The sequence below is a fragment of the Triturus cristatus genome, chromosome 6 (assembly GCF_964204655.1).
Source record: "Triturus cristatus chromosome 6, aTriCri1.1, whole genome shotgun sequence".
In the NCBI taxonomy this organism is placed as follows: domain Eukaryota; kingdom Metazoa; phylum Chordata; class Amphibia; order Caudata; family Salamandridae; genus Triturus; species Triturus cristatus.
This window is the reverse complement of record NC_140589.1, coordinates 588,598,088-588,619,309: the sequence shown is the minus strand read 5'-3', so window position 1 is coordinate 588,619,309 and position 21,222 is coordinate 588,598,088. Positions and strand designations below refer to the sequence as shown.

General features: G+C 42.0%; 1 protein-coding gene across 5 annotated transcripts in view; it reads left to right on the top strand.

Moving 5' to 3' along the window:
- The window catches only part of SNAP91 (synaptosome associated protein 91), a 667,800-nt gene that overhangs the window by 111,490 nt on the left and 535,088 nt on the right, over window positions 1–21,222 (top strand). For all 5 annotated transcript variants that reach the window (XM_085611031.1, XM_085611030.1, XM_085611029.1 and 2 more), the window contains exon 3: window positions 19,156–19,298. In XM_085611031.1, the coding sequence (XP_085467157.1) occupies window positions 19,156–19,298 (143 nt within the window). The remainder of the gene's footprint in view (window positions 1–19,155; window positions 19,299–21,222) is intronic.

Genomic DNA, 21,222 nt, shown 5'->3' with positions numbered 1-21,222 from the left:
AAAATAAGGTTTCCTGGCGTCTAAATGGCCGTCTGCCCTCCCAGGGGGCAGATTAGGTAAATTACACCTATCCACCCCCCAGGTGGGCAGAAAGACCAATGCCACATTTAGTTGGGGTGGGGGCATGGCCATGCCCATAGTGGCAGCCCCCACCCCTATTTTCTTTAAAGGCAAAAAGCTCTCCCTGACATCTAATGGCTTTCTGTCCCCCCCCCCCCCCCCGAGGGCCAGATCGGGGGTAATTACACTCATCTACTCCCCATGAGGGGCAAAAAGACTGAATCCCTGGTGACTAATGGGCTATCTACTTCTCTGGGGGAGGCAGTTTAGGGATAATATTCCCCTCTGTCCCCCCTCCCCCGATGGCAGGAAGATGGATGCCCCATTTAGTCAGGATTGGGCAATAGCCATGCCCATGGTGGTCAGCCCCCGTCCCTATAAATCTTTTTTTTAATTTTTGTTTTAAAAATAAAGCTTTCATTAGCGTCTAGTGAGTTTTCTGCCCCCAAAGGGGGGTGAGTAATTGTCATTACCCCCATTCACCTCCTAGGGACAGAAGGACTAAGGCGCCATTTAGTTGGGGTGGGGTTATGGCTGTACCCATTGTGGTCAGCCCTGAGCCCTATATTTAAAAAAAAATAAAAGCTTTCCAGCTTTCTCTGGCATCTAGTGAGCTTTCTTTTGGAGGTAATTACCCCTATTTACCCCACAGAAAGACTGAAATATTTAAATGTGCTGGGGGAGCACACGCCCTTGCTGAAGGGGCCACTCCCCCATCTCTGGTGCCCAGTGGGTGGACTCCTGCTTAAAGCTAGTTCTCCTGTAGTGATCCCCAAGCAGAGATCCAAAGGGCAGAGGTAGCATTGGAAAGGGGCGATTCTCCCCTTTCCGGCGATACCTCTCTCAAAAGAATCAGGGAGCTGAGATATGCCCCCGAGCACCGAATCAGTAAAAGTAAGCCCATCAGCTAGTTTTACTTTCACTTTAGTGTAATGTCATCACACCATGCATGCTGATTGTGATTTAAAAAAGAAAAAAAACGAAAACAAACCGGCTGCTTGGGGAAGCTCTTCCGCAGCAGCCTGGTGTAAAAAAATAATAATAAGACTCCCTCTGAGCACCAAAGGGGCCTTGAAATACCTCCCCGTGTCAGCCAATGGCCAACACATGCACTGGAGAGGTAGTGTGGGTGTCTCCATTGGCCGACACCGGCACTTAAAAGTTAATATTATTTTGGGGAATTATTCGTATGAATGAATGAAAAGAAATTTGTATAGCGCAGACTGCCACCCTACGGGTATCCTGGCGCTTCAATTGAAGGATTACTCACTATAGCAGTAAAGACCAATTGTCAATGATGGGATCTATCACTCGCCCCTAGGAAACAATCAAGTTTCCAGATCCTTCCTAAAGCAGGACTAACTACACTAACAATTTAAGTATTAAAAGTAGTTTGCAGCGCTTGAAGTCCAATCCTGCTCCTAATACCTTTGCTGGGTTAAAGTTTAAGAGTTGGATTTGTCTTATTTTGATATGTTTTATTCTAGCCCTTGTTGTCAGTGCCAGCTGTTTGGGCACAGAATTAGTGGCCTTGTACTGTGTAAATGTGTAAGAACATTATTGGCTCAGTCTTCCTGGAGCACAAATGTTTCTAGAGATCTTAAGCAGTTATCATACACCAACCATTTGTTAAAAAATGTATAAGGTTTACACTGGCAAAATTACCTTTGTCGTCAATTTCCATACATGCACTAGTTTTCATAAACCTATATTATTGTCTAATGTATATGCATTGTGCTAACCATGCTACCAAGGCCACTTCATAGCTTTAGATAAGAGGAGAAGGGCTGCATAGAAGATTTGGTGAGTTTTAATGGTAGAGTAAGGGAGACTAATGTAGCAGAGCTTGCATGAAAAAAATAATGGTATGAGGAAAACAAAGCAAAGTCTCAATTGCCCCAGTCCCTTCAAGAAGGGAGGGGGGGGAGGTCAGAATGGAGCCTGATCAGGAGTTCACTGTTTTAGGGGTCGTTTTTCTGAACTTTTTTTAATGTTGTGGTGCCTACTGGTATCAGATAAGGCTCTAACAAGTTTTATAGGTAAGCTCCTGTGCCCGGATGATTTTTTTTAACATGTTTTTTTTTTCTTTTGGGTTTGGGCGTTCAAATCAATCAATCAACTCTTGATATATAAAGCACGGGTAATCACCTGTGAGGGTATACATGTGAAGGTACTTGCTGGGATCAGAGTAAGAGCCAGGTCTCTTTCTGAATTTCCAGGAGCAAGGATGCTGTTCGGAGGTGGCACTGATGGTCATTCCAGGACTTGGCAAGGAGTTAGGAGAAGGATTGTCCTCCACTTTTGCTTTGACAGATGTGGGGAGTGTGGGCGAGAGATGCGGAGCGTATTTGTCTGGAAGGTCTGGGAAAGTTCAGGCTGTGGTCGATGTATGCTAGTCCTTACTCTTGGAGGGCCTTTTACATCTTGAATTGGCATCTTTTCCGTATGGGGAACCAGTGGAGGTTCCGGGGGCGAGGGATCATATGGGTCAGTCAGGGGAGGTCGAGGATGAGTCTGGCTACTGAGTTCTGTATTGTCTGGAGTATTTTCAGGATTTGGGGGTGATCCCTGCATAGAGTGCATTACCATAGTCCAGCCAGCGAGTGACTATGGCTTGAGTGATGGTTTTTCTGGTGTCGGCTGGGAGCCATCTGAAGATCTTGCAGAGCATATGGAGCGTGTGGAAGCAGGTAGAGAAAACTGCATTGATCTAGCACTTCATTGTGAGTTTGCTGAACAGGATGAGAAGGTTGTGGGCATGGTATATCAGTGAGGGTGTGGGTCCGAGTTCGGAGGGCCACCAGGTGTCATTCCATGGGAGGCATTGTTCCCAAAATCAGCATTTCCGTTTTCTCAGTGTTGAGCTTCAGACAGTTGGTCTTCATCCAGTTGCCGATGCTTGTCATGCAGTTCTAGAAGTTGGTCTTAGCGGTGGAGTGGTGTTCTGAGAGCAAGAGTATCAACTGGGTGTGGTCTCCATAGGAAATGATTTTAGAGGCCCTGGGTTCTGACCGTGTTGGCCAGAGGTATCATGTAGGTGTGGGGCTGAGGAGTGAACCTTGAGTGATTCCGCAGATGATGCTGTTGGGTTCCGAGTTGAAGAGAAGTAGGCAAATGCTCTGGGATCAACTTAAGAGGAAAGATGCAAGTCATTTGAGGGCGTCTTCCTGGATCCCGATGTGGTAGAATCTTTTGATGAGTGAGTGGTGAGATACAGTGTCAAATGCTGCTGAGAGGTCTAGGGAGATCAAGACCGCTGTTTCGCCCCAGACAAAGGAGGGTTCTAATGTTGTCGGTGACATCTATCTCAGTGCTGTGGTTGGCGCGGAAACCGGATTGGGAGGTGTCCAGCAGGTTGTTTCTTTCTAGATGTTCGGTGAGTTGGCAGATGATGGCCTTCTCAAGGACCTTGGCGGGGAAGGGAAGTAGAGAGATGGGGCTGTAGTTCTTATGTTCGCTGGGGTCGTGTGGAGGATTTCTTGAGGAGGGGTGTGACTTCTGCGTGTTTCCATCCATCTGGGAAGGCGGCTGCGGTGATGGAGGAGTTGAGAATGATCAAATTTACATTGTTGGATCTGAGGATTGCTATATCGGCAGTTCTATTCCCAAGATGCTTAGGCTTCAGAAGAATATGAGGAATGTAATTGCCACTGTTGCTCTTTGTTCTACTAGGAGCCAATACATTTGTGCTATAGCTGGAGTAATGTGGTTGTGTGTCCTCTGATTGATGGTATCTTCCTGTTGATTTTTTCTCGTTTTGAGTGTTTGCATGTTTTTCTTTGGTGCACTAATTCAAAATACGTTAGAATTGTCCAGGTGAGATGGAACTATAGCTCTTGTGAATTCCGTTTTTTGTTTTAGATGTACTAAACCTGGACTAACTTCTTGGAAGTTAGGGTTTTTGTTGTGTTTTCTTTTTTTTCTTTTGTCACTGCAGTCATTTTCTAATTTTCTAAAAACATTCCAGCAATGGTGTATCTTGCTAGGGTTGTGCAAAGTCTTTTATGCCTGACCCATTTCTAGTGAAAACATTAAAAGTGTAGTGAAGATTGTTATCAAACTATGTACAACGCTAAGTTAGCATAACCGCGTTAAATGTCAGAAAGCCATCTTGTCGCTTTTGCTGCACACGAAACTGTAGTCACATGTTATTAAATTGAGAAATGCTTACTCGACTTTGCTTCACATGAGAACTGTCTGTTGTTAACATCCCAAACAGTGAGCAGCGACCTTGGTCTGTACACAGTGTAAAAGAAACAGTCTGGGTCGCTAGACGGTGCATGTTGTTGAGTTCAGGTTGATCGGCCCACTAGTTTAGCCATAACACGCACGAAGCTGCAAATACCTGAAAGTCGAGTGCTTTTAATATTGCAGTGTTACATGTTTTCAACACATTCGGAAGAAGAGCGTTCCTAGGAGCAGAGCATAGCTGATCCTGTGATGTGAACTCTGTGAGCTGATCTTTACGGTATGGGGTTCCCCATTCAAGCCTAGAGACCTTTTATTAGTCTAATAATACTATTAGTGTGTTAGAGAAAGGAAGGTGGCCTAGAGCCACTGCCATTTTAGTATGATTACTCCTTTCATTTTCAATGGTATTGTAACTATGCTGATGGTTTTGATTTTAATCGTTTGTCTGCTAATGTTAGCCAAACTGCTGCATCTTAGGACACGAGGTTTATAAAATAAACTCTTTAAACTTTTACCGTGTCTCTGTTTACTCTGTTGTGGACTGGTACGAGAATAATTACGAAAAGGTATTTCTGATTCCCACCATTCCTGAGAAATATACTAAGTCGCTTGTTCTGGGTTGTCTATACATTGGGACCGCCGAGCTAAACCTCGGATAACGAATGGGACACTGATGCTGGCTGGATGAGGGGTTCTGGGTTCTGAGGTGAGTTTTTGGTACACCGCAATTCACTGATGGCCTGGGTTCCTGCGCATAGTTTTGCGCATAAGCAGAATCCCTGCAACAAAAGGTGATCATCGCAAAACCTTTGGCCTTTCACATTAACATCAGGGCTTACGGTATCTCACCCTTTGCTAGGAGTTGCTCATGGCTCTTCGAATGGCATCGTTAACATAACTTTGTTCAAGAACAATGTGTGATGCAGGGTGTGCACATAACAAAATAGCATAAAAAATGGTTGAAGACCACCGTGGATATGACCTAGCACCTTTCGCAGTTAATCTCTTTGTTTTCTGAAGAAAAAAATACGCGGAACAGATTTTTCAGTCGCATTAAGTTAGCTGCATTTAGGTTTTTTAAACATATGTCTAGAGTTTTTGACATCGATTTTAATCATTAGCATTTTTAAACCTTGCCAAAATAACTTTGTTCCCACCTGCGCCTTACTTTTTTTCTTTGTTTTGTTTTTTTACAAAAATCGATAGGAGAGGACTTATTTAAAGTACATTTTCATCAACCAAGAAAGTTGTTAGTTTTAAAAAAACGCATTTCTCTTGGGTAGTGTGATGTAACATGAACTACACTATATAACAGACACACACACACCTTTATAGTTAGGTATGGTAATATGATTTTAGCATGGATTAATGAAAAAATAAAAGCCTAGAAATTCACTGGAAAAAACAAAGGGGAAAGTGACGTAATAGTGTTGAAATAATACAACAACCAGAGGCGATTGGTGGTTAATGGTGTGATGGGCGTCGTCTTCCTACCCTGACAGAGAAGAAAAAAGAAACCCCGAGCAGCTGGGACTAAATGCCTACTTGCTGTACGGTGCTAAAGTTGGCTAAATCTGTGTTTTTCCAGTATGGGGGAGGGAGATGGACTTGGGACATGAACTGCTGTGCATGTGTCAGCTGGACAAGGTTTTCTTCGACCTGCAGGCACAAGCTACATCAGTGACATCATTATAAAGGGCATGTGTGATTTACAAAGGCTTACACAGGATTGCTTTCCCTGTGCTTATTCAGTGGCGCTGGGAAGAGTTAACAGAGCTCAATTTACTTCAATGGCTGGAGGCGTGACAGGCCGATCAAGACCATAAAGTAGTGGGTGGCAACAACTTGGCAGTCCTCAGGAGAGGAGGTGGCTAGAAGGAGGAGTGCAGTGGGGACACATGTGCTCAGTACTGCTTGTATTTTCACTTTGGATGAGTTATGAAGCTGAGCCTGACTCTCCTGGTTTATTGCAGTAATGTCAAGAAGAAACCTGGACCCAATATAAGTAAGGATCTCGTTGTGGACAACAAAACAGGATTCTTTCAGTGCAAGGTTGATGGGAATGTATTCTTTCTGTTAGCTGTTCTTCATGTATGCCAACATTGAGCTCTGGCACTTGCATTCATCAATAGATGATGCTGCACCATAATGCATGCATTTACTAAGTTTCGTGCAAAATGGATTATTAATGCAATACAATTCATTAATAGATGTGGGTTGTGATAAAGCCTTTCCTGGTCCCACCATCCCCTTAAACGCGAGCCACCTCTTATGCTAATATGATGTGGGCTATGGGTGGGAGTAATTCTCATTCCTGCCTGCAACAATTTGAACCCCAGAGGTGAAAACACACGTTTTCATTGATGCATGTTCCACCTCTAGAGAATGATTAGCATGGCAGCGAGGATTGCTTCTCTTTTATTTTCCTGAGGGACCTAGGATACTGGATCAACCTGCCCTGTCCCACTGCGTCTTTCTGAGTTGTTGACCTGATCGTGGGACTCTGACAAATACCGCTTTCCAGGAGTCCTGTGACTAATTATCACTCGTGTACGAAGAAGGGGTGTGCTTGGTGAAGGGCTAAATGATGTACAGTTCCACCTACTCTCTACAGTAAAATTCTTGCTGGTTGTTGCCATTATAAAAACAGGCATTTGCAATGCAATAGGTCTCGTCTAACTGAAAGTTTATGTGCGTTGCAAATGATAATGTTTGTTAGATTTTATTTTGTTAAAAAATATCCCAGTAGTAGCATAAGTAATGAAAGAAAATCCTCAAAGCAAGAAAAGAGTGCAGTACTAAGAGGCTGTTACTAGGTGTCTTTGAGGAGTTGTAAAGGGAACTCTGGTAGCCATATAAGGGACTGCACCATTACTTATTCTACTGTTGGGATATTTTTTAACAAAAAAAGCAATCAGTCTCGCATTAGTTTAAGTTAGAGCTACTGGCATTGTAAATGGCAATTTCTGTTACCTATGTGTTATGGAGTGTATGTATGTGGTGTGTAGTGGAATTACGTGGGTTGTATCGGAATAGTTAGCTCTGTAATTGTGTGGTGTGGATAGGATTTGTGAAGTGGAATTGTGTGGCATTCTGTACTGTGGAATTATGTTGATAGTAATTATATGGTATTTAGTGTACTGGAATCATGTGGAGTGGGATTCTGTGTTGTGGAGTGTAAATATGTGGAATGGTATTTTGTGTTGTGGGGTGGTATGTAGTGAAGTTTAATTATGTGGTGCACTGTTGAATTTTGTGGCATGATGTGGTGTGTGGTGTTGATTGGATTTGTGTGGTGTGGACTGTATATGTGTGGTGTGTTGTGTAATTGTGTTGTTGAGTTGTAGTGGAATGGTGTTGTGGAGTGGAATAATGTGGTTTGGTGTTGAATTGTGTGCTGTGCATTGGAAATGTGTGGAGTTGAATTGTGTGGATAGCGTTGCATTTTTGTGGCAAAAAAGAACAAATAGTTAGGAGCTAAGCTCCAAATCTGTGTGTTTGGGTGTTAAAAAAAGAAAAATTTGAGGTACTGGTGTTGTAAATATCTTACTTATGTGTTATGGACTGAAGTGGGTGTATGTGGTGTGTAGTGTAATTATGTGGGTTTGATTGGAATTGTTAGTTGTGGCATTGATTTGTGTAGTGGAATCATGTGGCATGGTGTGGAATGGCATTTTGTGTTGTGGAGTTTTATTTTGTGGAGTTAAATTATGTAGTGTGCTGTTGAATTATGTGGTATGATATTGAATTTCTTTGTTCTAAATGTAATATATGTGGGGTGTAGTGGAATAATGTGGTTTGGTGTTGAATTATGTAGTGTGGAACGGATTTGTGCAGAGTTGAATAGGGTGGCATGGAACAGTGTGGTGTTGAGGGAAAATATGTTGAATGTAATTATGTGGCATGGTGTGGAGGTTATTTATATGGATTGTTATGTCGTAGAATGGATTTATGTGGAGTGGATTTATGTGGTGTTGAGTAGCATGCAATTAGGTGGAGTTGAATTATGGGGTGTTGAGTGGTATTATGTGGGTTGTAATTATGTTGTGTGGTGTGTAATTGTGCGTTGTGGAATTGTGTGGCATTGTTTTGATTTATGTGGCACTGAATGCTTGTTGTCTTTCCACAGCAGTGCTGACTGAGTACATTTAAAAAAGCCTTCCCTTTAAAAAGGGTACAAACATCACGCAAAAGCTTCAGAAAATCACTGTGAACATTCATACAATGTCTGGAAAGAAAGCTGCACTGTTTAAGTTTCTGAGTGAGCAGAATTCTTTTTAATTCCAGTAAAGGGGGAGTCCTTTTGTAGAAACCTGTTGGTTATGATTGTTTGCTTAAAACAAATAGCCCTGATTCATTGGTTTAATCTATTATGCCCTGTTTAAAGGTCTTGAGTTCCCTTGGATTTTGAATTATATTGTAGACACTTTAGAAAATTAAAAAGATTATAAAAGGAACATTTTTACAAAACCAGCACACTATCCCATATTAAAGAAAAAAAGCCTTGGAAGATATCACTATTATTGTTTATGATAGGCTAGTAGTGTTGGGATTATCACATACATGTTTGTTAAAAAATTTAAAGAAAAAGAAATGAATGATTTCGACAAGACTTTCATGCTGTATTATATTATAGTAACAGAAAAGCAGCACATGTTTCTTGAAAACCGACATAGCCTTTGATTGTTGATCCTTCTCTTATCAGGGCTGGCTCCTTCCTGGAGCACCTATAAAAAAGCTTGTGAGTAGCCTGAACACTTAGTACTAAACTCTACTTAAGAATACCAAAAGACTGGCTTTCACATAGCAGTGACATTTGCATTTTCTAGAGCTTTGTGTTCTAGCAACTGAAATGTGTGCTAAAGAACACCACTCCCTTTGCATTAAAGCCAGAAATCTGCATTAAGTGACAGTAAATGAAAGATGCAAGGGGCTGTTACTGCACATATAATAAGCATAACAAGATTATTTATAAAGTGCCCTCCCTCCTCCTATGTCCCAGAGACAGCGCGTTTTGGATACAGTCTTTCGTGCATTGTTAAACTTTATGTGCTGTCATAAGAGGTAGAGGGCACTTCATAAATAATCTGGTTCTTTGAAAAGTGCCACACTGCACCTCTGTGGAACTTATGTTTAACATCGGAATGGCTGCGAAACTCTCTTTTTTGGGAAAGAAAAAGTGACTAGGGAAAACTACATTTAATGTGGGTTTGCCAAAAAAAAAAGGTTTTTTCCAAGTTTAATCTTTCTTTGCCCTCATGCATTACTAAACCCTCCGTTTACAAATCTTATTTATGCAGGGGGATTTAAACAAGCAACAGGAGGGAGGGATATTGGTGCTAATTAAAGCTGGGTGGGGGTGTCAATGTATAACTAGCAGCAGACTGCATCGAAGAAGGAAGCAGGAGGGAGTGGAGGAGAGGGAGGGAGCGTCTGTCTGTAGTAAATTATAAACAAGGAGTTGCAGATTGCAGGAAAGCATGTTCTGCGTGCGATAGGAGAAAGCCTTTTAAGAAAGTAGTGCCCACCAACAGTAAATAAAACATACTGTGTAACACCACAGTAAGAGGGCAGGTCCTCATGGGCGGTTACAAAGAGAGACAAGGAGGTACTAAGGAGGGACTACTAAGCCAATTGACTAATCAAAAGCCATCATTTACAAAGGACATGAAGTGAAGCCAATTGTAAAGATGGGCGGAACATGGGCTGAGCTTAATGCACATGTACTGAATACTGCGTGTCTTGAAAAGACAGTGCAAGCGCTGCTCTAAGCAAGACCTAATGAGAAACCTGCTGAACTCAATCTAATCTCTAAATAAAGAATGCACATGGCAATTTCTTTTTTTAAAGAAACCAACCTGTATTGCTAAAGATGAAGCAAATGTATATTTCTGGGTAAGAAAACGGTACAGTAAAGTAAAATGAATACCTACAAACCAGTAATGTGCATGTGTGAGTGTGTGAAAGGGAGTACTGAGGCACTTGTATGACATTACTTCATTCAGGTACACCTACTCGCTGGCTGCCGTGTGCTGCTAGTCCTTTGACAGCTCTATATCTTGGCAGCACGTGCAGTGAGTACCCTCGCTTCCGGGTTCGGAGGCTGAGGGGAGCTACCATTGGCTTTAGAAGAGGGCAAGGCATTAGGCAGTGACTAGTACCTGCTTCCGCCCTTTTAAACCAATTGTAAAAACAAATGGTTTTAAAGTGTGTGCACTCACAGTGCCTTCCCTAAAACAGTTGTGAAACTCAACAACGTATTTAAATGTGGTGTGAAGCACTAGCAGAAACAAATGCAGCACAAAAGCAACATTAGAAGCTTTTCAAAGACACGTATGCAGATTTATGAAAATATTTTTAATTTGGGCAGTATGTGTCATTAGTGGACTACAAGGGCAAGCATATATGAAACAAAAGGTGAGGCAAAGAAAAATGAGCACAACAGCAGGCAATGGCTAGATGGCTTCTGCAGAGATGAAACATGGCACTTACATTGCCAATAGTAGCAGACGCTGAGTATCTTGGTTGACTGGTACAATATGTCAGGACAGCAATATGTGGGTATTGCCAATCAATCAAGTGGATTTATATAGCGCGACTATTCATCAGAGATGCCAGAATTAGAGTTAGTGTCCACTTAGTATGAATGAAGTTTGCTGGTCTGTTTCTGGTCTAAGTCTCTTGAGTAGCTGAAAGGCCGAAACACGCAACAGAACTATTTAAAAAAAAAAAAAAACTATTGCCAGCAAAGTATTGTACACAAATGAACGTTTTGAACCAGGATCTTATTGTTCTTTTATCAGTGCATACTTTTGTGTGGTTAAAAATAGGTGAAAACACTGCACACTGGGCAGCTCCTCTTTACCTTACACTGAAGTGCAAAGTGTTCAATGACTGACTATGTGCCATACAATCCACCCATTGAATCGATCTTTAAAAAACAATTCTTGGAGTGGTAGCCTCTCCTGCACCCTCCCTTTTAAGTGCTCGCTCGCTGCGCTCACTCACTATACTCTGGTGTATAATTTCCGACACCACACATTTAAAATCCACAAGCCGCCACTGACCATGTTTTAAACCAAACAAAAATGTGAAATTAACCAGGTGTAGTTCACTAAGCCAACTATAACTTGTGCCTCTTCCGTGCACTGCATATGACTTCACATATTACATCACTCATGACTTGTTAAATGACATAATTGATGACCTCATACAATCATTGTGACACCACCTATAGGGTCTGTGAACATGAGGTAACATGCTACACTTGTCAACAATTGTCTATTCACCTTAATGAGATTACCCACTTAAAGTCTTCATATGACCCACAATTTTCAGTCAAGGGGTTATTGGATATATATTTGTCACTGAAAAGACTGTGAGACCCTATGGACAACCCTCCTTAGTTTAGTAAAATACACTTCTCACGTTCCGGAGATGGGCAAAGTGGTATACAACCTTAGTGGGGAAACCCTACATTGTAAATTATACAATGCATCAAAATCTTCAGAAAAGTTATAGAAATAAACATCCACACCTTATGAACATCCTTGTTGCATATAAGTTTTGTTTCCCATGGTATTGCCTCTATTAAGCATGGACACATGGCCAGATATCCACTGGTGGATAATCAATTGTCATCAGCGGCTTTATTCTTTCTTGCTGATTTTTTGGAAAAGTATTTGACTTTAAGCTTCAACCTACTTTTAATCATAACTCTATATACACATACACCTATATATATTGCATTCTTTGGCTTTCTAAATTGATATTGGAATGTTACAGTGCAATTTAGTCTCCATGGTGAATTAACTTCTGTTATGTATTTGTTTGGATTAGAGGCCATGTCGAATTTAGGGCCATCAGTATAAAACTTTCTTGAGGATGCAAACGTGACTAATCACAGAATCGTCTTGTTTGCGACTGCAAAAAAGCATTTTTTATTGTACAAATGCCAAATTGCGATTCAGTAATTTGTTACCGAATCACAATTTGGTTTAGCAATTTGGTGCTTGGAAGGGACATTTTCCTTCCAACTACTGAATTCATGTGGTATGCATTAATGTGTCGACAACTAATTACAGTTGCAAAACATTTCTTTTTTTATGACTTCTAAGAGCTAATGGTAAATGTTAAAATGATTTCTGGTTGGTAGAGGAAGCACCCTGTCAAAGCAGGAACCACAATCCTAGTCATGGCAAGTCAGAAACACACTTTAAATTAAGCTGTGCTCACCGTCCGGTTGCTTGGCACAGAGCAGTCAGGCTTAACTTAAGAGGCAATGTGTAAAGTATTTGTGCAGCACATCAAACAGTAACACAGTGAAAACACTCCAATCAGTAGAAGTCACTATATGAACTTCTAACGATTAAATGCAAAAATAATGCTTAGAAGCAGTAAGCTTTTAAAGAGTTAATTGATCGCGCTGAAACCAGGACAATGTCAAGAGTTCAGGCTGACTGTGATAAAACCCGGGCCAGATACAAGACACTTGCAGGGCCCGCTGAGCACAAGTACCTTGATGCTGGTCATGAACAATGAGATGCGTCGGTTAGCGCCGCACAGTTGGTGTGATGTGTAGGATTTCTCCACACAACGGCGGTTATGCGCCAGTTCCAGTAGCGATGCACTAGGTTTCCCCACGTTGTAGAGGTGATGTGTCTATCTTCTCCGCCCAGTGGTGGTTATGCAGCAATTCCAATGCGGCGGTCCCAGAGGTAATGCAGCATTCCAGGTTCGATGCATCGATCTGGTTCCTGCAATGGCAGGGATGCATCTGTTCTGATTGTAGCATTGATGCCGATGCGTGGGTTCTAGCAGATGCAGCACTTTTATACTGACATCCAAGGGCCCAAAACTGGATTGGCACCACAAGTCCAGTTGTTTGCAGGTTGAAGAGAAAAGTCTGATATTCCTGAGACTTCAAAAAACAGGAGGCAATTCAAGAAGACCTTGGAGATAATTTGGTTCCAGGATGTAGAGATGCAGGTCCAGTTCGTCTGACTCACAGGCAAGAGGTAGCAGGCGAACACCGCAAAGCAGTTCAGCTAAGTGTCAGTCCCTCGGAGTAGAATGTCCTCAGTTCCAGAAGTGTTCTTATTTGGTGGTGTCAGAGGTCTAATATGTATCCCCAGTTGGGCTTTCAAGTGGGGGACACTTCAAAGAGATTCTTTGAAGTGCACAGTCCCTTTCTTTCCTGCCATGGCTCCAGACTCACTACAGGGGGTATGCAACCCTTTGTGTGGGTACAAGATATAGCCCTTTCAGGTGCAAGTGTCAGCTCCTCCCTCCCATCGTGCTCAGGATGACCTATCCACATGCAGATGCCCTCTCAGTCACACCTACCCTTTCTTTGTTTGTGATTGCCTAGAGCGCATGCAGGAAGCCATCTGTCACCCACCACATCTATGGGTCCCAGCTTTTACCAATTGGAAATTACACTTCAATGTAATGAGGCAATCCCAATGTTATCCTATAGGAGAGATGGGCCTTACAGTAGTGCAAAACGAATGTATTTCACAACCAGGACATGCATAACTTAAAAATACATGTCATACTTTTTAAATATACTGCACCCTGCCAATGGGCTGTCCAGGGCCTACCTAAGGGGTGACCTATATGTAATTAACAAGAAGGCATAGGCCTGGCTTGTAGGTTATATTTCCAGGTCGAAATGGCAATTCAAAACTGCACACACAAGCTCTGCAGTGGCAGGCCTGAGACAAATTTAAGGGGCTACTTAAATGGGTGGCTCAATCACTGCTGCAAGTCCATTAGTACCAATAGACACAACAGGAGGAACCCGTAAACCGAGTTTAGACCTGGATGACTGTAATAGCATACAACAATGTCTCAACAGGTAGTATTGTATTGACAAATATTATACAGTAAATTAAATCACAAGCAAATTAAGGGAAATGGGAGAAACACCAAGGTTGACTATCAGTCTGTATTAAATAGTGGCCACAGGAATACATTTCAGACCGCAATATCAGTATTACTTGTTAGTAAGAGTAATCAGCAAATAAGTGCACACAGTGCTCATGAAAGGTGAACAGCACTTGTGAGGCATGTGACACAGTAAAAGCAAACAGCGAGGAGGCGTGACTTAAAATGGTACACAACATGAGAAAACTGGGGAGAATAATTTACAGAAGCATGTTATGTGCCAGAGGCCGCAAGTCCACTGACTTGGTCTGCCTTGGCTGAAAAACTGACCCACTGGGTTCATCCCCATTACCCTCTGTAACACGCTCTCAGAATCGCCTTGTAATATCCCAGGGTGACGCTCCTCACCCCAAACCCAAATGTCAAAACATACGCTTACCTTTTGTATCCACTTTCAGCCAGCAACAAGGTCATCAAGATAATAAAGAAGAACTGAGATTACTACGCATTCAGACCCCCTTCTCGGAACCACCTCTTTTTTCCTACAAGAGAGGTAGCAATTTGGCTGACCATTTATTCCACCCATAACTTGGAATGCTAAGACCAATAATACACATTTCACCACTACAGCATGGGGTCTTACCTCGGTTATTGGCCATTACAAATATCAAAAGTGTATTGTCTGTCCACTTACATTTAACACAAAAGACTTCAAAGTGATTGACCATCCCTTCCTTTGAAACAACAGAGTTACTGTTGTACTTCAAATGTCATGTATGCTATACGTTGCCATTGTGTCCTTGTATATATTGGCTAAACTGCCGAGATGGTAAAACAACGTATCATCCAGCACCAGAGTCGTATCAACTGGAAAGTTGAAAATGCCCCTCTTGTTTCACACTTTCTCGCCATGAACCACAGAGACTGCCTCACTCGGCAAGTCATAGACCAACCGTCCCTCCCATTGAATGGTGGAAACTTATCCCAACTGCTGCAGCATTCAATCAAACAATCAATCAAATGCTTGTAAAGTGTGGGTACTCACAGGTAAGGGTCTCAAGGTGTTTGGGAGCGGGGGCTGCTGATCAATCTAGGCACTGTGGTTCAGTCAAAGAGCCAGGTCTTGAAGTCTTTTCCTGAATTGGGGCAGCAACAGTGATTGCCTGAGGTGAAGGTTGAGTGTTGGTGGATCACACGCTGCAATTCTGTACACCAAGGATTAAACACATTAGATGAGTTTGACCCTATTTAGATTTACCGTCTGGTAAATCTGCTTTCCTGTACGTTTCCATGTTCACTATTCATGCTTAACCATCATGTAAAAGTTCAGTGCACTTCTATGAGTTATGGTCTACACAATTACCTCCTTATTTTATGTTGACTTGACCTTTCATATCTCATTGGTCACAAAACCTGCTATAATATTATTCAGTTCTTTTTTCTTTATTATTATTCTTTTGCAATTGATTTGATTTGTTGTATGATTTTAGCTTTGTAAATAGCTTTTTCCTATCTTGCAATTCTATGCACACTCTGGGCTTTACAGCTCCTCGGGCCCTTCTGTGCTCAGCTCCTTCCCTCGTTCGGTCAATTCACTGCTTAGTGACCTGGGGTACTTCTCAGCCCCGGCTCTCCAATATAGCTTTGTGATCATGTCTATGGACTGACACACAATGACTTAACTTCTTAACAGGCTTGCTCCACTTGATCGGAGCACCCGTAGAGACCGAGCGTCTACCTGCCCTAAACCACTCCTCATTTGAGAGGCTTCCGACCTGGTCCTGGATTGCTTCGACCCTCTGCAAGCTTTTCTCCTGCATGACATTGAGGATCCCTGCGGGGGACAGTGCTTATCTTTAAGATATGTCCATGCACTTACAAGATGCCCTTATCTTTTCCAGCGGAATACCCCCCCCCCCGTTCGCCACGTGGGCCGGTTGGTTCCACCACTTTTCACATTCAGCGCTGTGACATTGACTGATTACCAGCCTTACTTACTTGAATTTTGCTGCACTACCTATGGTGAGCTCATTCTCTACATAATGGAACATTCTTCATGCACATTTGGCATTTCCTTCCTCACTGTGGCCCACATTTACATACATTGAGCTTGATTTGGTCCTACTTCTTGTGCAGTAATTTCTACATGCAGTGATTCTCACGTGGTGTTTATTGCTTGCAGAATCCACTATCCCTTAGTGGTCCGGAGCAACTACTTAGGTGACCACCCCCTTGCTCCCAGGACCCTTAATTTTTGCAGACCTCCTACCTTTTGGTGAGGTCCTACACAATTTCCCAGACCGGTACACATTTGTGCTTACTGACTACGCACAGGTAGCTATCTGCCATTCAATTAATCATCCTCTGGCAATTACACTCTCTCTGGCACTTCCTTAACCTTTGTCTTTTCCTTCCTCCTCTTTCTAACAGCAATTGAAAGTGATTTGTGTAATCCTTGTTGTGAAGATGACCTGAAATCACACAAGTCGAAATGCCGTCGACAGAATTCGGCGTACTTGCAGCCTCTGGCACATAACCTGCCTATGTAAATTATTCTCCCCAGTTTTCTCATTTCGTGTACCATTTTAAGTCATGCCTCCTCGCTGTTTGCTTTTACTGTGTCACATGCCTCACAAGTGCCGTTCACCTTTCATGAGCACTGTGTGCACTTATTTGCTGATTACGCTTACTTACAAGTAATACTTAAATTGCTGTCTGAAATGTATTCCTGTTACCACTATTGAATACAGACTGCGATAGTCAACCTTGTCGTTTCTCCTGTTTCCCTTAGTTTGCTTGTAATTTAATTTCCTGTATAAAATTTGTCATTACAATACTACCCGTTAGGACATTCTTGTATGCTATTACAATCACGCTGCTTGCTTTCAACGTGTCGCATGCCTCACATGCGCCGTTCACCTTTCACGAGCAGTGTGTGCACTTTTTTGCTGATTATACTTAGTTACAAGTAATATTGATATTGCGGTCTTGTATTTCTCAGCCCATTATTGAATACAGACTGCCCTAGTCATCCTTGGTGTTTCTCCTGTTTCCCCTAGTTATCTTATAATTTAATTTACTGTATAAAATGTGTCATTACAATACTACCTGTTGAGACTTTGTCTTCTGCTAATGCAAGTCCACTAGTTGGATTTACAGGCCCTGGGTGCATGTAGTGCACTTTACTAGGGACTTATAAATAAATCAAATATGCCAATTGTGGATAATCTAATGTTAGTTTTAGGTAAATAGCACATGCATGTTAGCACTGGTTAACAGTGGTAAAGTGCCCAGATTCCTAAAGGCAGCAAAAACAAAGTCTGAAAAAAAGTCAAAAACAGGAGGTCAGAAGGCAAAAAGTCAGGGAAAATCCACACCAAGGATACCAGGCATAACCGTAATCATTTGCAACTGGAAAGGGGTTCCAAGGGGGCCTTTTCCCTTTGAGTATTAAACAAAAATATTTGAGTGCAGGCAATGTTTCCACGGACCACAGCCTAATCTTAGAAAATTAACCCTTCATGTTTCTTTTTGTATTTCTTTAAACCCATCCAGTTTTCCTTTGAGAAAAACGGCCTGCAACTATTAAAAAAATAATTGCTTAATTAAAAAGCAATCACAGACACAGTGGTCTGCTGACCCCAGCAGGGCACCATCCCTGTCATGGCTATCATTCCTAACAGGTCACAAACTGCGACCTACCTTATTAATGTTCATGAGGTAGGTCGATTTGCAACCCACTAAGAATTGCTGATTAATAAATGTACGTTTTCAAACATCATGAATTGTGATTCTGCGAATTATCGCAATATGGAAAATCATAATTCTTGATTTTTGTACATATGGCCCTATGTACTTGTACTGTTTGTCACCATGGACAGTGGCATGATGTGATTTCAATTTGCTTTCTAGAGCTAAGAAAACAAAACATTTGTTGGTCAGCGGTCTTACTTTTTTCATTAAAAGTGTAAAAAAAAATTGCATATTAATGATTTTATGACTAAGTGTTTAGAACTCAGAGCTTGAATTGCAGCCCTGATGTCCTCGGATTAAATGAGCAAACAGTGACCCAGTTTGGTCAAACAGACAAAATCCCCCATTTCACTGTTACCTACGTAAGGTGCTTACTTATTAAAAAATAAACTAAAGACTGGGTCTAAAGGTTTTCCTTAGGACCCAGTTGCTACTGAATGCAGGAGTTGCCAACTATATTGGTTGCCTGCGTTTGGTTCCACGTCATGCCTCGGTCTTCCACTAACTTACATTTCCTGTCTCTTTCCTTCACTCCTGCAAATTGTTTTTTATATTCCTTTTTCCTTAAGCCAATGTTTATCTATCTTTATCTGTTTTTTTCTAATTTTCCCTCTCTTGCTCTCGGTCTGATGGAAAAATAGGGAACTGGTCACTAAAACAAAGTGCTTGTGCTCACCACCTGCGCACATTAAGCACTGTCCAACAAGCAGTAAGTGGTGGTAGCTAGTCTGGTCTGGCAGAAAGGAAGAAGAGCGATTTAAGCTTAGGTCTTTGTGGGCCTGGCCAATTAAAAAAGAAATACATAAACAAAAAACGGTCGAGCAAACTCTACCTGCCGAATTTGGAAACCGCCCAAATGACCTGAAAATTCATTGTTATCTGTGATGGAGTGAAAAAGAGTCTGGTTCTTCTTATGGTTTCTGAATGGACATGGAGATGCAGATACTGCATTGTTTTAAACCCCATACGTCTACCCTTCTACCCACCCTTCCATCCACCTATCTATCCATCCACCAATCCAGCCCCCCTGTGAGCCCTAGAAACAAGGGCTCTTACACAGATTATGTGCTATTGACGAATTGGATCTGAGCCTTAAAGGCAGGGCTAATAGCCCCTCTGTTAACACGCATATCCCCTTAGAGAACGATTATAGAAAAATCCATGGACCACTTTAAAAAGATGATGTTGGTAATTTTCAATTAAATCACTTTGACCATTTTTACTCTCTTAATGAATTCTTCTTTCATCTGGTTGTTTCTTTAGATTTGATCCAGGCCACCAACGAAACTAACGTGAATATTCCTCAGATGGCGGACACTCTCTTTGAGCGAGCAACAAATAGTAGTTGGGTTGTTGTATTCAAAGCCCTGGTCACAACACATCATCTAATGGTCCATGGTAATGAGGTGAGTGTAAAGCTTCTTAATACCTGATCGGTTTGTGTCGATACTTGACGAAATGCTTGGTGTTTGATTGTTATTGAAATAAAGGTCCTACATTGGATACAAATGTTTCCATAATGACTGCAGCAATGATCAAAAACTGACACAAGGACAAGATTTTTAATTTTTGAAATCTATTCTGTTTCGCTTTACTATCAATTCTTTGTCTTGTATTTTATATGATTCCTGTTCTCAGGGACTTCCTTAGAGCTCTCCTTTTCCATGATGCTCTTTCAGCATCTTTTCTTTGCATTTCTTCACTAGCCATGTATTCCATTTCTTCTTCTCTTCGCTAGCCATGTATTCCATTTCTTCTTCTCCTCGCTAGCCATGTATTCCATTCCTTCTTCTCTTCGCTAGCCATGTATTCCATTTCTTCTTCTCCTCGCTAGCCATGTATTCCATTTCTTCTTCTCCTCGCTAGCCATGTATTCCATTTCTTCTTCTCCTCGCTAGCCATGTATTCCATTTCTTCTTCTCTTCACTAGCCATGTATTCCATTTCTTCTTCTCTTCACTAGCCATGTATTCCATTCCTTCTTCTCTTCGCTAGCCATGTATTCCATTTCTTCTTCTCCTCGCTAGCCATGTATTCCATTTCTTCTTCCATTTAGTCTTCTCTTCACTAGCCATGTATTCCGTTTCTTCTTCTATTCACTAGCCATGTATTCCATTTCTTCTTCTCTTCACTAGCCATGTATTCCATTCCTTCTCCTCTTCGCTAGCCATGTATTCCATTTCTTCTCCTCGCTAGCCATGTATTCCATTTCTTGTTCTCTTCGCTAGCCATGTATTCCATTTCTTCTCTTCGCTAGCCATGTATTCCATTCCTTCTTCTCTTCGCTAGCCATGTATTCCATTTCTTCTTCCATTTCGTCTTCTCTTCACTAGCCATGTATTCCATTTCTTCTTCTCTTCGCTAGCCATGTATTCCATTTCTTCTTCCATTTCGTCTTCTCTTCACTAGCCATGTATTCCATTTCTTCTTCTCTTCGCTAGCCATGTATTCCATTTCTTCTTCCATTTCTTCTTCTCTTCACTAGCCATGTATTCCATTTCTTCTCCTCCTCGCTAGCCATGTATTCCATTTATTCTTCTCTTCGCTAGCCATGTATTCCATTTCTTCTTCTCTGATATATTTAGTGGCAGTAACCAGACGTGTCATCTCTGCTGACTTAATGCATGCACAATAAGCATCCTGGGGCCACTAATCCACCGCACCATGCAGTGCCATAGTAATGCTAACATGCATACTAAAGAAAATAACACATCCCACTGCATTCTGAGCATAATAACGGACTGCGTGCTACTGAACCCCAAAGTCAATGACCCATGATGACCTGCACCCTATGTTATTTACATTACAACAATTCACCTTATTACTCTAGAGGGGCTACTCAACCCCCACCAAGTATCCTAGAGAAACCACCCCGCTACAGGGTCATTAACGCACCACCGTTCATCGTAGTACAGACCTACTAATCGTCAACACTGCATTTGTCACAAAGCCACGGTAGTGCATAGAGGTCTAGGGATACAGAGCACCGCACTTCAGTGTGCCCTTAAGAAATTGACCTCCTCTGCACAGCATCCTGAGGACACCGATTCATTGGACTCCACTGTGCTTTCGGAACTCAGTACGACAACGCTGCAGCCACACTAATTGGCAGCATCTTAACAGACCCCACAGACACAACAACCTTGCACTGCATCCTTGTAAAATGTGCCCATACCATTGGACAATATTCCTGAGACACTAACCCGCCCCCGCTCCCTTGCATCCTACAAACACTGAGCATCAGTTATGTTTCTTTAGTATTTGCAGTGGTGTAAGTCTCAAGCTCTTTCAAACATGTGTGCGTTTATAGATGGCAATCCATGTAGCCGAA